The 15,716-nt window shown below is 38.3% G+C and overlaps 2 protein-coding genes and 1 pseudogene across 6 annotated transcripts in view; 1 reads left to right on the top strand and 2 right to left on the bottom strand.

Annotated features, from left to right (window-relative positions):
* The window catches only part of LOC113676084 (transcription initiation factor TFIID subunit 5), a 70,150-nt gene that overhangs the window by 42,543 nt on the left and 11,891 nt on the right, over positions 1-15,716 (bottom strand). The window contains exons 13-23 of one of the 5 annotated variants that reach the window (XR_016182958.1): positions 15,553-15,672; positions 14,271-14,416; positions 13,888-13,918; positions 13,215-13,321; positions 12,724-12,805; positions 11,806-11,917; positions 10,995-11,108; positions 10,694-10,895; positions 10,167-10,289; positions 9,781-9,865; positions 9,022-9,368 (exon numbers count right to left, since the gene is read on the bottom strand). Coding sequence is in view for 3 of the 5 variants with exons in the window: in XM_089193966.1 (XP_089050092.1) it covers positions 9,239-9,368; positions 9,781-9,865; positions 10,167-10,289; positions 10,841-10,895; positions 10,995-11,108; positions 11,806-11,917; positions 12,724-12,805; positions 13,215-13,321; positions 13,888-13,918; positions 14,271-14,416; positions 15,553-15,672 (1,105 nt within the window). In the remaining 2 variants the exon portion in view is untranslated. Of the gene's footprint in view, positions 1-9,021; positions 9,369-9,780; positions 9,866-10,166; positions 10,290-10,693; positions 10,896-10,994; positions 11,109-11,805; positions 11,918-12,723; positions 12,806-13,214; positions 13,322-13,887; positions 13,919-14,270; positions 14,417-15,552; positions 15,673-15,716 lie in introns of those variants that run through there. The other 4 variants (XM_089193966.1, XR_016182959.1, XM_089193967.1 and 1 more) reach the window with 4 other exon arrangements.
* LOC149034089 (E3 ubiquitin-protein ligase TRIM45-like) lies at positions 1,129-4,537 on the top strand. Its single transcript, XM_089193964.1, has one exon. The coding sequence runs from the start codon at positions 1,183-1,185 to the stop codon at positions 3,421-3,423; it is 2,241 nt and encodes a 746-aa protein (XP_089050090.1). The 5' UTR covers positions 1,129-1,182; the 3' UTR covers positions 3,424-4,537.
* LOC149034088 (uncharacterized) lies at positions 8,022-9,230 on the bottom strand (annotated as a pseudogene).

Raw genomic sequence — 15,716 nt, 5'->3', positions numbered from 1 at the left:
GTAGCAAAGAAACAAAGTAACGTTGGGACAAGAAGGCATTACAATTGAAATGATCATGCTATTACATTTAACAAGGTGGATGATGTAATGTGTTTTAAACGTCTATCATTTTTGTTTCTGGTTCAAAAGAAAAGGTTGGAAGTAAATGTGGGTGAAAAGTGAAATTTACTGTCTTTCGTTGTAAATATTAGAAAATCAAGGCAATACTGTCTTAATGAAAACATTAACGATTCCCTCTTTATCAAATGAGACAAACGGGAACGAGTTTTGAGTGATATAACTAAGCCAAGCCTGCCACCGTCATTTTAGATCTCCGCCTGGGTAGATTTAAGTCACGTGCTAGGCAACGTATAATCAATAACAAGATAGAATTTCATTTCAGGCCTATTTATCAATTTTGTGGTGTGTAACTTTCGCATTTTAGTACGTTGTATATATGTTGAATCTTCAAATTGTCTTGAAACTTACAAGAAAATTGTTCTTTAAAAATTCACTGAAAATCGGTAGCTAAAATTGTTTGTCTAAGTGTTATTTGATTTTCGTGTTAACTTGTTATTTAGTCAGTCGCCGGCATCTTCTGTTGCTTCACACAGGAAAAACACATGCGACGAAACGTAATGATCAATTTTGTCCTCAATCTCACGCTATAACAGAAAAAGCTTTTGAACATCTGTAAACTCCGAGCGCTTCGCAGTAAGTGATATTTTCAATGAATCTTCGGATTGTTTTCAAGTTCAAGGATTGTAAATTACAATTTTATGAAAAACGAAGGTTGTTGTTATTTCAGTGTGAATCCTTGAATGCTTGCCAGTCGCTGGCGCCGCTTGTTGAAACTAAAACGAAAAAAAAAACTCTTTTAAGATTATCATTGGCTTCTTTTTCACCCCACCACTATTCTTAGCAACAAAGGTCGCCATTTCGTCTGTTTATTGCTCGCCAAAAACTATCAAATGTACTCAAAAGCCTAAAATCTAAAAAAAGTTTACAGGAATCGACCAATCGAGCGAGCGAATGCTACTCCCCACATCGTATCTATAACTCGCTCTTGCGCATGCGCGCAATTCACGAGTTAAAAAGGCTTTAAAAAATTAAAACGAAGTCACGTGACTTCAATGTTTCGAATCAATTTCCGAGAATTCAAGCCACTGTGCTCGCTCTCTCCTCGAAAAAGACGGACTAGCCATGGATATCAAAACGTTGCTTCACAATCTTCGCGAAGAAGTTTCTTGTCCAGTTTGTACTAACATATACACAGATCCCAAGCACCTCCCATGTCTTCACAGTTTCTGTCTGCAATGCTTGAAACACTGGCACAGATCAAGCCACGGTCGAGACACAATCAGATGCCCGAAATGTCAAGTTCTTAGCAAAGTGCCTGATAGTGGCGATCTGAAAGATCTTCCCACCAGTTTTTATCTGAACGGCTTCATTGATGTGCTGGCCATTAAAGAATGCAAAACCAGCCAAGTTGGATGTGGAAACTGTCAAAAGAAGAGCTCCGAGAGTTCTTATTGTTTCCAGTGTTGCATGTTTTGGTGTGAAGAGTGCCTCATTGCACATAACATCATTCAAGTCAATAAAGATCACCGTGTTCTAGCGCTCAAAGACTTTCAAGAAAAGGATTACGAGGATGTGTTGAAACGACCCTTGTTCTGCTCTAAACAGCGGCACGAGAAAGAAGAACTTAAATACTTCTGCAAAAACTGCGACACGGCAGCTTGCCAAAGCTGTGTTTTTATACATCATGCGGGTCACGCTATATTGCACCTAGAGGAAGAAGCGGAAAGACAAAAGATGGAACTAAAATCACTAATTCAAATACAGAAGCACGATTTACAAGCAAAGATTGACACTTTGGGTCGACTGAATGAAGACTACGCAAAATTGATACAACAAAACGATGATATCAAGAGACAAGTGCAGAAGTTTGTGGATAGTTTAATTGCAACCATTGAAGCGAAGAAACAAAATATCATCGTAGCGGTGGACGACGAAACGAAGAGATTCCTCGAAACTCTAGCAACGCAAAAGACGGAGATCGAGAGTGAAATAAAGATCATCGCATCATCGTTGGAAAAAGCTGATATAATTCTAAAACGAAGCACACACGCCGAAGTCGTTCAACTAAAGAAATCATTCGAGGAAATATTTCAGGGAACTCAAAGCCAGCCAAAAGACCGTTACTCGGAAAAGCTTCCTGCTTTAGCTTTCGTGGAAAACCCAAAGATGCTAAGCACCATAAACGCCGAAGAAATCGGAGTGGTTGAAATAGCGCACCAAACAAAAGCAAGTCAGTCAGTCGTCGAAGGAAAAGGACTTGAAGAAGCAATTGCTAACTGTCAAGCACACTTTTCTTTGATCACAAGAGACTCTAAAGGAAAACAGTGTTACAAGGAAGGTGACCATGTAACGGTGGAGATTATTGACGAACAAGGACGCGACTGCGCAACGGAATTGCAAATAATTGACAATAAGGACGGACTCTATAAAATCAGTTATTCTCCCAGAAATGGAGGAAGATGTAAAGTGACGATAAAGGTAAATGGGGAACATGTGCACGGAAGTCAATTTATTGTCTGCGTTAAACCATTTCTGTTTAGACCTGTTTTATCTTTTGGACAACAGGGTTCGTCGGTTGGAAAGTTTAATAAGCTTTGGGGGGTTGCAGTGAACGCTAACGACGAGATCGCTGTAACTGATACCAAAAACCACAGAATTCAAATTTTCAGTAGTGAAGGAAAGTTTTTAAGATCATTTGGTAAGAAGGGTGACAATGCGGGAGAATTTAACAATCCTCGGGGAATATCATTTCATTATAATGGCGATATTTTTGTAGCAGACTGTTGCAATCATAGAATTCAGATTTTTAGCGGTGAGGGTGAGTTCGTGGGAAGTTTTGGTGGGAAAGGAAACGTTTATAGTCAGCTTGATATTCCCCCGGGTCTCTCTGTAGACAGTGAGGGGAATATCATTGTTGCAGACGCAGGTAACAAACTGATTAAGATATTTTCTCCTGATGGAAAGTTTCTTATGAAGATAGGTGAGGAGGGCTCTTTTAATTTTCCTGTCCACTGTATTCAGTATGATAGATATCTCATAGTGTCAGACCAAAGTGATCATTGTATCAAAGTTTTTGACAGGAATGGAAATTTTCAGTACAAGTTTGGAAAGAGGGGAGTAGAGGACGGGGAGTTTACTTCGCCAAGATGTCTGTCAATGAACAAGTCAGGACAACTTATGGTCTGTGACTCAGGCAATAATAGAATACAACTCTTTGAACTAAATGGAAAGTTTGTTGGTACGTTTGGAACACTAGGTAAAAATTTAGGAGAATTTGGTTGTCCGAGTGCACTAGCTGTGCTCAGTACAGGGAGATTTGTTGTTACTGAAGCTGGTAACCATCGTATTCAGATAATTGAGTAGTCGTTCGCTCTGATGAACTGTTTGGCTTATTTTGAGCAGAGAAAAATTCAATCGGTTACTAATAAACTAATTTGGTTTTATATAAAATTAACAAATGAATAGAAATAAAGTAATAAAGAAGAAACGAAGAGACATTCTTTAGTGCACATAATTTTGGAGGAGTGGTAGGACTGAAAAAAGGTTAATCAAATCCATGATGTACACCTGTGAAGCATTCTGATGTAAGGATATTGCTATTGATAATGTTATCATGATGTTTACAGAACTTTTCAAATACATTTGGTATTCATTATTTTAACAAACGAAAGGTTGTGGTTATTCATTATGATTTGGTTCATGTACAATAACAACAAAAAAAAAACAATAACTTTTGATTTTGAACATTTTTCATTTTTTAAGTGGAATAAAGATATGAAAATCTGTGACTGTAGTTGTAAATTTTTTGTAGATTATATATATAGAATTAAATAAAAAACATATAAGTTGTAGAAAGATTCACCAAAGAAATTTAAACCCTTTTTTGTCTTGAGAGTTTTGTATATAGTAAGTATTTTAGGTGAAGAGAATTTTTTAATAAAAGATTCAGGTGTTGACTGAATCAAACTAATGTTTCAGTCAAACGCAGAGAATATATTGAACTTGATAAACCGAGGGCTGTATCAGCATGTGAAGAGCAGTCACATCACTGGTTAATTTTGTATATGAATATTTCAGAGAACAAGTGGATGGCTTTCAATTTTTCAGCCAAAAACAGAACCTTGTCTACAAACATTATTGGTAACTATCAGCTGAAAAATAGATTTAGCTTAAGAAAGGATTAACCTACCATTTCAAAATGGAAATCATAATTATTTTTTACTTTGAAATGTAAGCAGAATTCTTAGAATTGAAAATATTTGTAAGAGTTATATATAAAAATGAAATGAGGGGCTTGACATGGCCATTGGAGGCATGGGCACAAGAGTGTTTCAAGTACAGTGGATTCATTTGAATTTATCTGGTTTTGTAACAAATAAGAAGCTCTGCACATCTTAATAAGTTAATGCATTGATAAACAAAGTGAACTGACTTTGTATAATGATATCATCTGAAAAATAAAGTGTGTCACTCAACTGTTTGACCTTTTGTATTTGATTAAGTTTTCATCATCATTATCATTGCTGGTGTTGCTTTATTATAATAATCTATGTTAATCTCATGAGTGACCAAGAGAGATTTTCTCCTTACAATACCAATGCAAATCAAACAGAAAAGTGATAAGAAAAAATAAAAACATCAATTTGGGGATTATTAATTGATCCAAAACCAAATTCTCCAAACTAACACCATACCAATTGTACTGCTTATAGTAAGGAGAATGAGTAATAAGATCTTGATAATGAAAGGGTGAAGAGGCATAACATAGGCAACTTTCCTTCCTCACTAAATTAAATACCACTCCATATTTCCAAAATGTGCTTACTTTTGGCTTATCTTTGTCTTCCTCCTTATTTTCCTCTTTGAGAACAACTCAAAGATCAGGTTCTGGTAGAATTCCATAATACACCTTGCTTTTGTTGGCTGCAGTGAGAAAAGAAATGTTTTCACAATAAGTTTCATGAATATTAACAGTTTCCACTTTTGAGGATAACTGGCTCATCTGCATTGTAACTTGGGCTTGAAGACTACATTGTACCCTTCTATTGTAGTCCCTCAGCACATCATCATACGCCCTACATTAAATAAGGATTCCTATGTCCAGGCTCTATGTGAAGCAAGGACAGGGAAGTTCAGGGGGTTATAGTTAGTTCACAAAGCTTGCAGATAAGGAAGGGTAAAGGGTCTACAAGTGTATGTACACTGCTTTGCAATGAGAACAGAGATAATTCAATGTTCAATAAAAACCAGCCAGACACAAGAGTTGGACTCCCTCCATGGAAGTTTGACCACAGTCCCTGAATTTTTGCTCTCCTTCTCACTGGCCAATTCCCCAAAGAAACCACATTTCATGGCACTAACAACCATTGCAGACCCTGCTGCAGTTAGACAGGACAACAGGAAAAACATCTTTATGACAAAAGGTTCCAATCAAGTCTGCACAGTTCGTTTTAGACTTAAGAGCAATTTAATCTTAACTTAGAAAAAAACTTCTCAATCCTTGGTTATCCAAAGAAAATCAATCCTTAACTCCAGAAGTGAGCAACATGTAACTTAATTCTCCCTTTAATATCCATACATGATCCAGCAAATAGGTAATGAGAATACTCAAACTTATCAGATACAAGTGTAGAAGCACTCATCTTGATTTCACAACAAATTCTTGTGACTATAAGTTTACAAGGAATTGTCTATCAGCTAGAGGAGAGAATCAACAACCAGATCTTGGGAGTTAAAGGGTTATGTGTATACTGGATTTTCTACAATCTTCAGCCTTGCTAAGATAGTGATATTCTTTCAAGGGAGTTCCTCATTGCAACTGAACTTTTATTTTCTTGTTGGTGTCCCTTACCCTCAAATGTTGCCTCTTCAGTCACTGCTCCTGCTGTCACTTCAATTGTTTGCTTATGCTGTGGTCTTTCTTCAAAAACTAAAGAGAACACAAACAAAGATCAAATGCTAAGTTAATTCCCCTTTCTAGCTGCTTTTTCTGGTAAATTAGTTAAGAGATTTTCATTTATGATTTTGAGATAAAACCTTTGAGCTGAAAAGTTTGTATCCTCCCTATAGCTGGGTTGATTTCTACCATTTTCTTGAGTGCAGTGTTCCATCCTCCAGAGTAGAAACTTTGGGGGGAGGGGAGAGGGAGGGGGGTGAACTTCAGCTCATTTCATGGACAGTGACCTAAGTAATAGAGCCTACCTACAGCCTGCTGACTTAATATTATAACAAATTTAAAAAACAAAATAAAAAGTTAATCTCCTCTGAGAGAGGGTAACTGAACTAGATATAAATCATTTAAAATAAATCAAAAACATATCACTGTTGTCATAAAGAAATTAACACTTTAACTCCAAAAATTTCATTAGTCATTCTCCTTACTGTCTGCTATACAATTCATGTGACGTTAGTTTGGAGTATTTGGAATTGGATCAACCAATAATCCCCTAACTGATATTTCTCTTTATTCTCATTACTTGTCTGCTTGATATCATATTGATAGTGTAAGGAGAAATTCTGTCTAGGTCACTAGCTATAGTGGGACTTAAAGGCTTAAGATGCAGGAGAATATTGTAGAGAAACAGAGAATTCTGTGTAAAAGTTAAAATAACATCCAATCTCCAAAGCCTAATGGACACCTTGAAATCTTACCATCAAAGCGAAAGGTGTTGTTGAATCAAGGCAATTTTTGCTGTTAATCCTGAAAAAAAGAAAATAAGTAAAATCCATAAAATGCAATTGATTTTCTCCTTACAATATCATTAAATACATTTTCAAGTACAAAGGGAAACAGAGGAGAGAAAAATATCAACTTGGTGATTTTCTTTGATTTAGCACTAAATTCTCTGGTCTAAAATTAAAAGTAATGTATGGCAAACTATGTGGAGAATTGATACTTCAATCTTGGGGGTGAAAGGGTTAATAGGGTTAATCAAAGATTGAGAATGGAGGATTGTGGATTGAGTTTTTTGAGGGACCAGCAACTTGGGACAAATTCTGTTTCAATACCTTAAGGTTCCCATGAGTTCATTGCTTTTCATGCGTTCATGCCGTGTTATGGCTTCCAACTTGTTAAGGTCGTCTTCACGATAATCTTCCTGAGTTCTTTGAAAACAGGCAAAAATAGATTGTGCTGCAAAACAATGTCAAGTAACATAAAGTTGCATGGAAGATATTTTCAGGGAAGGAGGTTAAAGGAACAACCTCTCTCAATTAATGGTCTTAGGAAAAAACCAGGAACTGGATCAGCAACACACCTAGTGAAAGTCAAGTCTTATTTGACTGGTAACCCTTTTACTCCTAAGATCTGATTATTAATTCTCCCCTCTCGCTGCTACACATTTACTTGTAAGTCCTAGATGGTCCTATTACCATTATTAATTTACAAGAGTTCATTTGCCCCTAACATTAGTATATTTAAAGTCTTCATGTGAACCAGTTTTGTCAAGATTCATAACAGCCTGCAGTGCGAGCTTCTCCTCCCTCTCATTAGGTTTTTTGGATCCATTGATAAACAGTTCTTGGAATTTAAGACGATATTCACTTAAAACCCCTATTTAGTCTTTAAGAATAGCTGATTTTAGTCTGTCTTAGGTCGTAAATATTTTTCAGCCGGGTAGGGCATTGAAATAAAGAAGGCCATCTTGAGCATTTCATACATGTGAGAAATGCAAAGACGACAAACCAGGGTTTTCTTTTTTTTTTCAAAGAGGAGAAGGTGCAAACGAGGAAGGGGCTATAGAACTTGTTCTTTCCTGTTCCATGGTGCTCTGCACTTTATTGTCATCAGTCACACCCATTGCGCGCTTGTTGTTACCACTTGGACAGCGGAGCCCAATCAAAAAGTAGGCATGCAGTGCGTACACAAACTTGTTAATATTTGTAGTTAATGACAGACTCCACGTGTCCTGAGTCAAAATAGTGGCGTATCTCAGTCTCTCGGGCTTTACGTTTGTCGCTCGTCGCTCTCTGTACTAAGTCCCCTGCGAAGTAACTCCAAAAATAGCCATGCACCAAGTACATATGTGGAAAACTTGATGTTCTGATTTTCCGCTGTGATTCGTCTGTGTCAGATGACAGGCTCTACGCGACCTAAAGGACAACGTTGACGACCACCAGTAGACACGCGACGAGAACAACAGAAGTAACAGTGTTTGAGAAGGCTTTTCCTAAATTCAGGGCTTAGGAATGCGTAGATGACAGGGCTTAGAGAAGAGCTGGATATCTGTGCCATTGCGCACCAAATAGAAATTAAGAATGCATTCTTAAATGATCGATTGTCAAATACTCTATACACCTCCAGTAATTGCAATACTAAGATTGGCGCTCAGCAGAACCAAAAAAATACGACAGCAGCGACTATCGACCGACTTAATTTCATTTTGGCCTTGGCAACTGCCTTGTGAATTGTTCCATTGTACAACAAGGGAACAAAAAACTCCACCACAAAGTAAAAGGTTCTCGTAAGCTAATCTTTCCAGTCTCCAGCTAGCGTGCAGTAGCTATAATTTCTACAACTTTCAGTGCCATCGTTTTTTGGAGAAAATTACACCAGAGAGGCTCTTAACACTGAAAAAAAAAAAAAAAACGGGAGAGAATTTACGAAGGTGAAACACCAAATCCAGGCAACCAAAAGTTGGTATGTCTTCAGTTTTCTGGCTGAAGCTATGAAAAGACCGTAATGCGTTTCTGTGTCGGTCCCACGCAATAGCAGTCAAACTGTTGAAAATGGCTGCCGCACAGGTATAGCTGACGGGTACCGAAGCTTTGCATGATGTGGATGATTGCAAGAAAAATGACTGGACTCAAAAGCAGCTACAAGAGATTATTTCTCATCAGATCACCTTATTTGGTGTTATTCAACTGTTTGGAAGCATCAAAAAGAAAAAATTCCATTTTTTCATAAGAATGCTGCCGTCGTTTAGAGAAAAACCAAGGGAAAATGAATGAAGTGATACATTCTTTGAAGCTTATAAATGATTTTAATTTACAAAATTTGTGTTTATACAGTATTTACAAGTACAGCATAATGCAGCTATAGTCTTGTCCCATTGACATGGACGGAGGAGAATTTTTCAGTTGTGCGCTAGGACGGGGGAGGGGAAGAGGGAGGGGGGAGAATTGGGTCCTAGTCAACGAGGTCAAAAGCACCCTTGGACTCCTACCCTCATCTACGCCCTCATGATGAGGCTGTGAAAGGTCCTGACGCTAATAACAGATTTCTTAGCGTGAAGTGTAAACAGTGCACTGGAGTCCTCTTGGTTGGGTACGAACCCACTTCAAATGTGTTGCTTTTGGTAGATGCGCGGCTGAGACAAAGAAAGAATACATACATATTAAAAAAGAATCAAACATAATATTTCAAGGAAACTGGGATGACGCAGTGGTGAGAACAGCTGCCTCCTACCGCGCTGGCCTGGGTTCGTTCCTCAGACTTGACGTCACATGTGGACCATGCACACCCTCGGGGCTTTTTCCGGTTTTCATCCATTCACAAAATTAACATGCTAAATTCCACTCGGGCTTTTACCCAAACTCAGATTCTTTCGACAAAATTACATATTGACTGGTTTTATTTTATCGCGTTTCATTTCTTGCATCTTGACTCACACTTACGTATAAGTCGGCGCAGAACGATCTAACAGGCGCAACAGCTCGAGCTTACAGTAATCAAGACACGAAATGTAATCATACACTGAGGGACAAAGCTGTAACACTTACTTTGGGTCTGTTCCTTCATCGTCGTCATCATCAGGATTACAGATGGAGCGAGCGTTCCACAGCTTTACACAGTTATCTACTCCACCTGAAAGCGAAAAAATAAATATGCGCAACTGCTTTCCTGCTGTGAAGCAAAGATGAAAACAGCGACGTGCTTTGTAACTATTAACTCTAAATTCACGCATGTATTGCGGATCTACACTCTTACACTTCCTCATTCACTCATAGCCTAAGGCAATGTGGGTAATGTACTTACAGCGCACTACCCATAAAAAACATGAAAACTATAACTTGGATAAGCCAAAGAAGTCATTAAAGATGACGAGAGGCTTCACTAGTTTTATTGTTTTTCCTTTGACTTCTTTCGAAGCACAAGCAAAACAAACCTGAGGCCAGCAAATTCCCATCTCTACTAAACATCAAAGAGTACACTGTGTCTGAGTGTCCTTTTAGCTCTGTCAATAATGTCCCCTCTGCGAGATCCCATACTAGAATACGCTTATCAACGCCTAAACGGAAATTGGAACAAAGAGCGAAAAGTTAAGCAAAACGCAAACTTCCTTGTATACGTTAGAAGGAATCCCTAGTGAAAAGTGCAAAGGAAACAGATAGAGAACACATAAAATAAAAGACTAAGCGAAATCTCATAAAGAGGAAACAACTCCTGAACGTGTCTTATGATACCATGCGAATGAAAATATGGTCACAAGAACACAGCGGTCAAACGTCTGCGCATGTGCGAACGTGGTAATGACCAGGTGACGGGCTTTCAGGCCGGCAAGATCCAGTTGTCTCACGCGAATTACAAACAATCCAACCAGCTAGCAAGGTAAGGTGTTTTAAAAGCGTATACGTTTTATAGTGAAGCTCGAAAAAGAATGGTAACTCAACAGGATACCCGTCTCGAATTCACCTTTTCCCTACTTTGTTGCATTCTGCAGATTTCTATAAACGATTTAATTGTCTTTCGCTTAATTTGTGAGACAGCGGTTGTTACTAGTATGCCCGGCGTTTGACTGCTGTGTTGGTCCCAAAGGACAGGAAACAAAACACATCTCACCCGAAGAAGCAAGGTAACGGCCATCAGGTGAAAAAGCCAGTGAATATATCGCTCCCTGTAAGATGAGGTAAGAAATCATGGCAGTTACAAAGTTACCAAAATAAATCACCCAAAATGAGAACAAAGGCAGTACCACCCAGTCTCTTACACATACCTTATGTCCCGTGAAAAACCGAACTGAGCTGCCTGTATTTATGTCCCAGAGCCTGACGGTCCGGTCACATGATCCTGTGGCGATGTAGTTGCAGTTCGGATGAAAGACGACCCTCTAAAGAGAGGGAAAAAACAAAAAATCGCAAAACGCGTAGGAGGCCCAAGGATTAAATAATCCACATTAGAAAAGTCTGAGCCTTTTTCAAGAACGCATAACTTTTGCCTCCAAGATGAGGTAAGCCACAAAATATTAGTTTGATAAGAGAGAAAAACAACAAAATATGATGTGAAAAAAAATAAATAAATAAAAACAGAAAGAGACAGAAATGAAAATGACCAACTTGGAAAAATTCAGGTGAATTTTTTTCAAGATGTGGAAAATATAAAGTATTTGTTTAAACATTTGCAATCACATTTTCCCCTTTCCTCTGAAAAAGCCCGTTAACCCTAAGCGATTAGAGGCTTTCCTCGTACTTCAGTAGTTCAAGCTGACGACCAAAGGACAGCGTTCTACACACAATTTTACTTCAGTCCTAAGCAACGGCAAATGAATAAAACATCACAAATAATGATATATCAAATCATATGTATCCCTTGAAAGCTTTACATGATAAATTAATCCATGTAGTTAGGCTACAGTTAAAGAAATTGCCTGAAGTAAAGCTCTCAAAAGTTCCGTTAGGTCTTAATTCTTTTTTTCCGGCCTTACATCATCAAGTTGCCTTAACTGCAGGCAGTTTATCCACGAGAATCAATTCGTCCCTGAGTTGCACATCTTATTTATACGACAATACAACAAAACTTTCTCATACATTGACGTCAGACACGTGACCGGCGAAGATCCTAAGTGGTTGTGGTTGGTCTGTGCTCCACAGTCGGGCCGTACGGTCATGTGATGCTGATGCAAAGTAGTGTCCGCGTGGGCTGGGAAGAGATTCCGCACATTTGAGAGTGCAACCATTTGCTTATTAACTAAGCTTCAAAATATACTTAAGGAGTTAGAATTCACCCCAGCAACTGTGTTGTGTTTTAGCAACTGAGAGTAAAACACCATCCGGGATGGCATTGTTTCTCTCTCACTGAGTTCAATGATTGGTCTAAAAACGTGCGCCATACAATCAAACAATCAGAAACTAAACTTAAATCATTTGTGACAAATGGTTTAAGTGGTCGCGGTTTCTTGCTTATAGCAGCATCAAAGTATTCAGTTCACGTCCTCACGAGCTGGCTGTGATTGGCCGGTTTCGACTCATAATACTGAATTAAAATGCACCCTGTTGAACGCAATTTGTCTTCATCTCGTAAAAGACTTCAGTCTAACCATTTAGAAATTTGTTTGTATGTTTTCGGGCATCAATGTCAGCATCTGAACAACTAAACAACTACCCTTCCCCTAACCCAACAACAGTCAACTGATAAAAAGCTACAGTTAATGTTGGGTCAGGAGGGGCAGGCGCACAGTTGATCCGATACTGAAATTGGTCCGTTTTCGCCAAAAGGAATGGGCCGGCCTCTAGTCAATAATCTTTTTTGCCCCTATTGGCTTTCTCGCACAGAGGTTTTTTTTTTCTATTTCTACTCTTTGCCGATCGACTAAACACTTCGGAAATTGCTAAAATTCTTGAAAAAAAGATTCCTCGCGAATTTTTAAATTTCTATTTAAGGAAATAAAAGAATTCATTTTATGGAAAAAAGAGTAAAGCATTAGTTAAGAAATCAATAGTCCCTACCAGAACTGCACGTCCCACACTGGGTAATTATGTCCCTTGAAAGAAACTAAGGAACTGAAAGTGTAGAGACTCCAAAGACGAACTTGATGGAAACAAGCAGCACAGTTAGTATAAGTTTCTTTTCAATCAAAACGAGAGCGATACTACTTAGGATTAGATTATTCTCACTACAAGATAAAAGGTAACCATAAAGATAGAATCATCGATTAAAAAAATAGAACATTGTTCTAACTTGAAGCCTTGTAGCGATTTAAAGTGATACTCACGAATTATTTTCATCTCAGTGGTTCAAAGGATAAGGTATTAATACTTGATTGTAGCCCTCCAGGGCTGGTCGTTCGAAAAGCAGTTAGCACTAATCCTCGATTGATATTTACTTTTGATTTTGTCCTTTGTCTAATAAAGACATTTTCTGGGACTCGAAGCAATCTAAAACAAAAGAAGTTCACCATAGTGCATTAGCCATTCACGGAAGGAAAAACTTAACGTACCTGTTCTGTCGGCAGAAGCAGAGACAAGAAAGGAGTTGTCGTTGTTAAAACTCGTCGAGAATACGGGCCCAGAATGACCAATCAACTTTCTCGAATCTACAGCAGTTCTAGAGTAATGAAAAAAGAAAACTCCCCTATGGCTTCAGTACATTTCTTAGAAAATTAGAATAAACAATCTATAAAACCGTCGAGTTGATACGATTTTCATTCTCAACACCTCTTTTGAAAAATTATGAGTGGAAGTTGTGGCTAAAAATTGTTTGCTAAATATTTCGGAAGTTAATGGGTTGAAATACACGCCTAACAACTTGTTTTTCACCAATGTCCCAGATAAAAAGAAGTACCAAGATATTTCTCAGTTATATGATTCCAGACGGAAGTTTCAATGTTGTGCGTTCTAAAAGAAGTCATTTGCATGCTGCCTGGTACCCGAGCATCTCTCCATTACGAAAGCCGTGGACAGGGTGTTGATGCGTGCGCATGTGAAGACCTGTCAGCCTTCTCTTTAATCATCAAGCACCTCGCTCCAAGCTCTGCCGACAAAAATGGGACGACGTCTGGGACGAGGTAGATGTAAAAGTGCAATAAAATGAGGCGAACCGAAAGTAAATCACTTGATTTGTGCCAAAAGTTAGTATGAAATTGAGAGGAAAAGTAGAAAAAGGAAACCAACCTGTGGTCCATTATTCTTTCAAGTACGTCCTCTGTTGAACAGATGAATGTTTTCATCAGGATTTTATTTCGTGAAAATCTTTCGAACATACGCCATAACCGAACACGATATCATTCAAAACTACAAGGTCATACTCCGACTTTCAAACTAGAGTTTACTTCGAATCCTCATTTTGTTCTCCTGGCTTGAAATAATGATCTGATTGCCTATTCTGTTTACTCTTGCCTGTTTTAACGACACTGAAAAAGTTCTTTGACGAATGCTTATAGGATATCTCAACAAAATTAAACTGAGGTTCGCTCCCACATTTGCCCAAATCCAAATACTCATTTTAGCAGTTAATTACGCAAAAAACGTGAGATCTTTCCGTGTATAGTCCTAACCTGCTTCCTTATCAATTAGGGCGAGCTCCGAAGGCGACTTGAGCATGCGTAGCTTCTTAGGAGTGAGGCTCCATACACGTACACTGCTGTCTTCAAATCCACCGGACAACAGGCTCGAGTCGTTGGATATGCTGACCGAGTTTAAACTACAAAATTTAAAGGAAAACAGGAAACAGAATCCAAGTCAGTTCAAGCAATTAAGTGTCAAATTCTTTTGCAAAAATGAAACGGAAAGAAAAAACGTTTTAGGTGGGACTACAATGGAACTTGTCTTGTGACTTAAGGGACACTCTTACTATGAAGTCACTCTTTGTAGTTCCAACGGTGTTCCCTAAAAGCAGGTTCCACAACGCAACCCCAACATCTGTTACCTTCAAGGAAGGGGCACATCAGTCATGGGGCCCTATTTCTAGTCTCCACGGTGTCCCCTGTAGGAAAGTTTCACTGTATTTAGATAAAACCGCTCGTGGATAAATCAGTTGGTGTATTTCTATATCAATCATTGTCTTACAAATTCTTTTAACGAATGACTTCTACTTGCAGTTATGAGCTGCTTATACCTTAAAGCGGATTTCAGGCAAATGAAAGAACAACAATAACAGAAAAATCAGAACAAACAAAAAAAACAAAAACAAGAAATGATATCAAACACAACACAATATTATTAAGCTGCTTACACCTTAAAGCGGATTATGGGCAAATAAAACAACAACAACAACAAAGGACAGACAAATCACAATAAACAAAGAAACAGAAAGAAAGAAAAAATATCAAACACAACACATTATTTACGGGCTGAAAAGCTTCTCGTTCCTGATAAACTCGTTCTCGTTCCTAATAAACATGAGTTTTCAATAAGGAATGTTACAAGGTCTTCTCAACGTTTTTTTAGATGGAACCCTCCTCAAGGCGGCAATCTCGGTGAGACAAAAAGCTTCCCTTGGAAGGTGTCAGAGATGCGAATGTTATACAGAGGAACTTCCATTCAGGGGAGCAGCCAAGGTACTATAAAAAGTGTCCCATGGATAAAGGTGTCACTTTGATGAAGGCAACAGATACAAAGGTTCTACAAAGGGACCTCCATTAAGAAGGCATCCGCGGGAGAATAAAAAGTGTCCTCTGAGCAAAGGTGTCTTTTCAGAAAAGGTAACAGACACTAACTTTATCGAGGAGTATCTTTCGCTATTTTATTCCCCACAAAAATTTGACTTCGTTCGATGGAGAAAAGAGAGATTCCTCTGTAATAAGAGAAAATCAAATTCTCTTTATCTACCACTCTTACCTTGAGTGAGCATTAAGTACACTGTAGAAGCAGATGGAAGGAAGAGAATCAGGTCCTAAAGTGACTCTTTTGGCCGCTTCCCTCATCAGTGCTATCTTCACCACCTTATCACTGTCTTTCCTAATACATTTGAGAGTAAAAAACGCATTACAGCGTAGAATTAG

The sequence above is a fragment of the Pocillopora damicornis genome, chromosome 14, assembly GCF_964200805.1.
Source record: "Pocillopora damicornis chromosome 14, jaPocDami1.2, whole genome shotgun sequence".
Taxonomy (NCBI): domain Eukaryota; kingdom Metazoa; phylum Cnidaria; class Anthozoa; order Scleractinia; family Pocilloporidae; genus Pocillopora; species Pocillopora damicornis.
This window is presented reverse-complemented; position numbering and strand designations above follow the sequence as displayed.

Excerpts from the sequence above, each read along its gene's own strand:
- LOC149034089 (XM_089193964.1), top strand. The coding sequence starts at position 1,183 with ATGGATATCAAAACGTTGCTTCACAATCTTCGCGAAGAAGTTTCTTGT.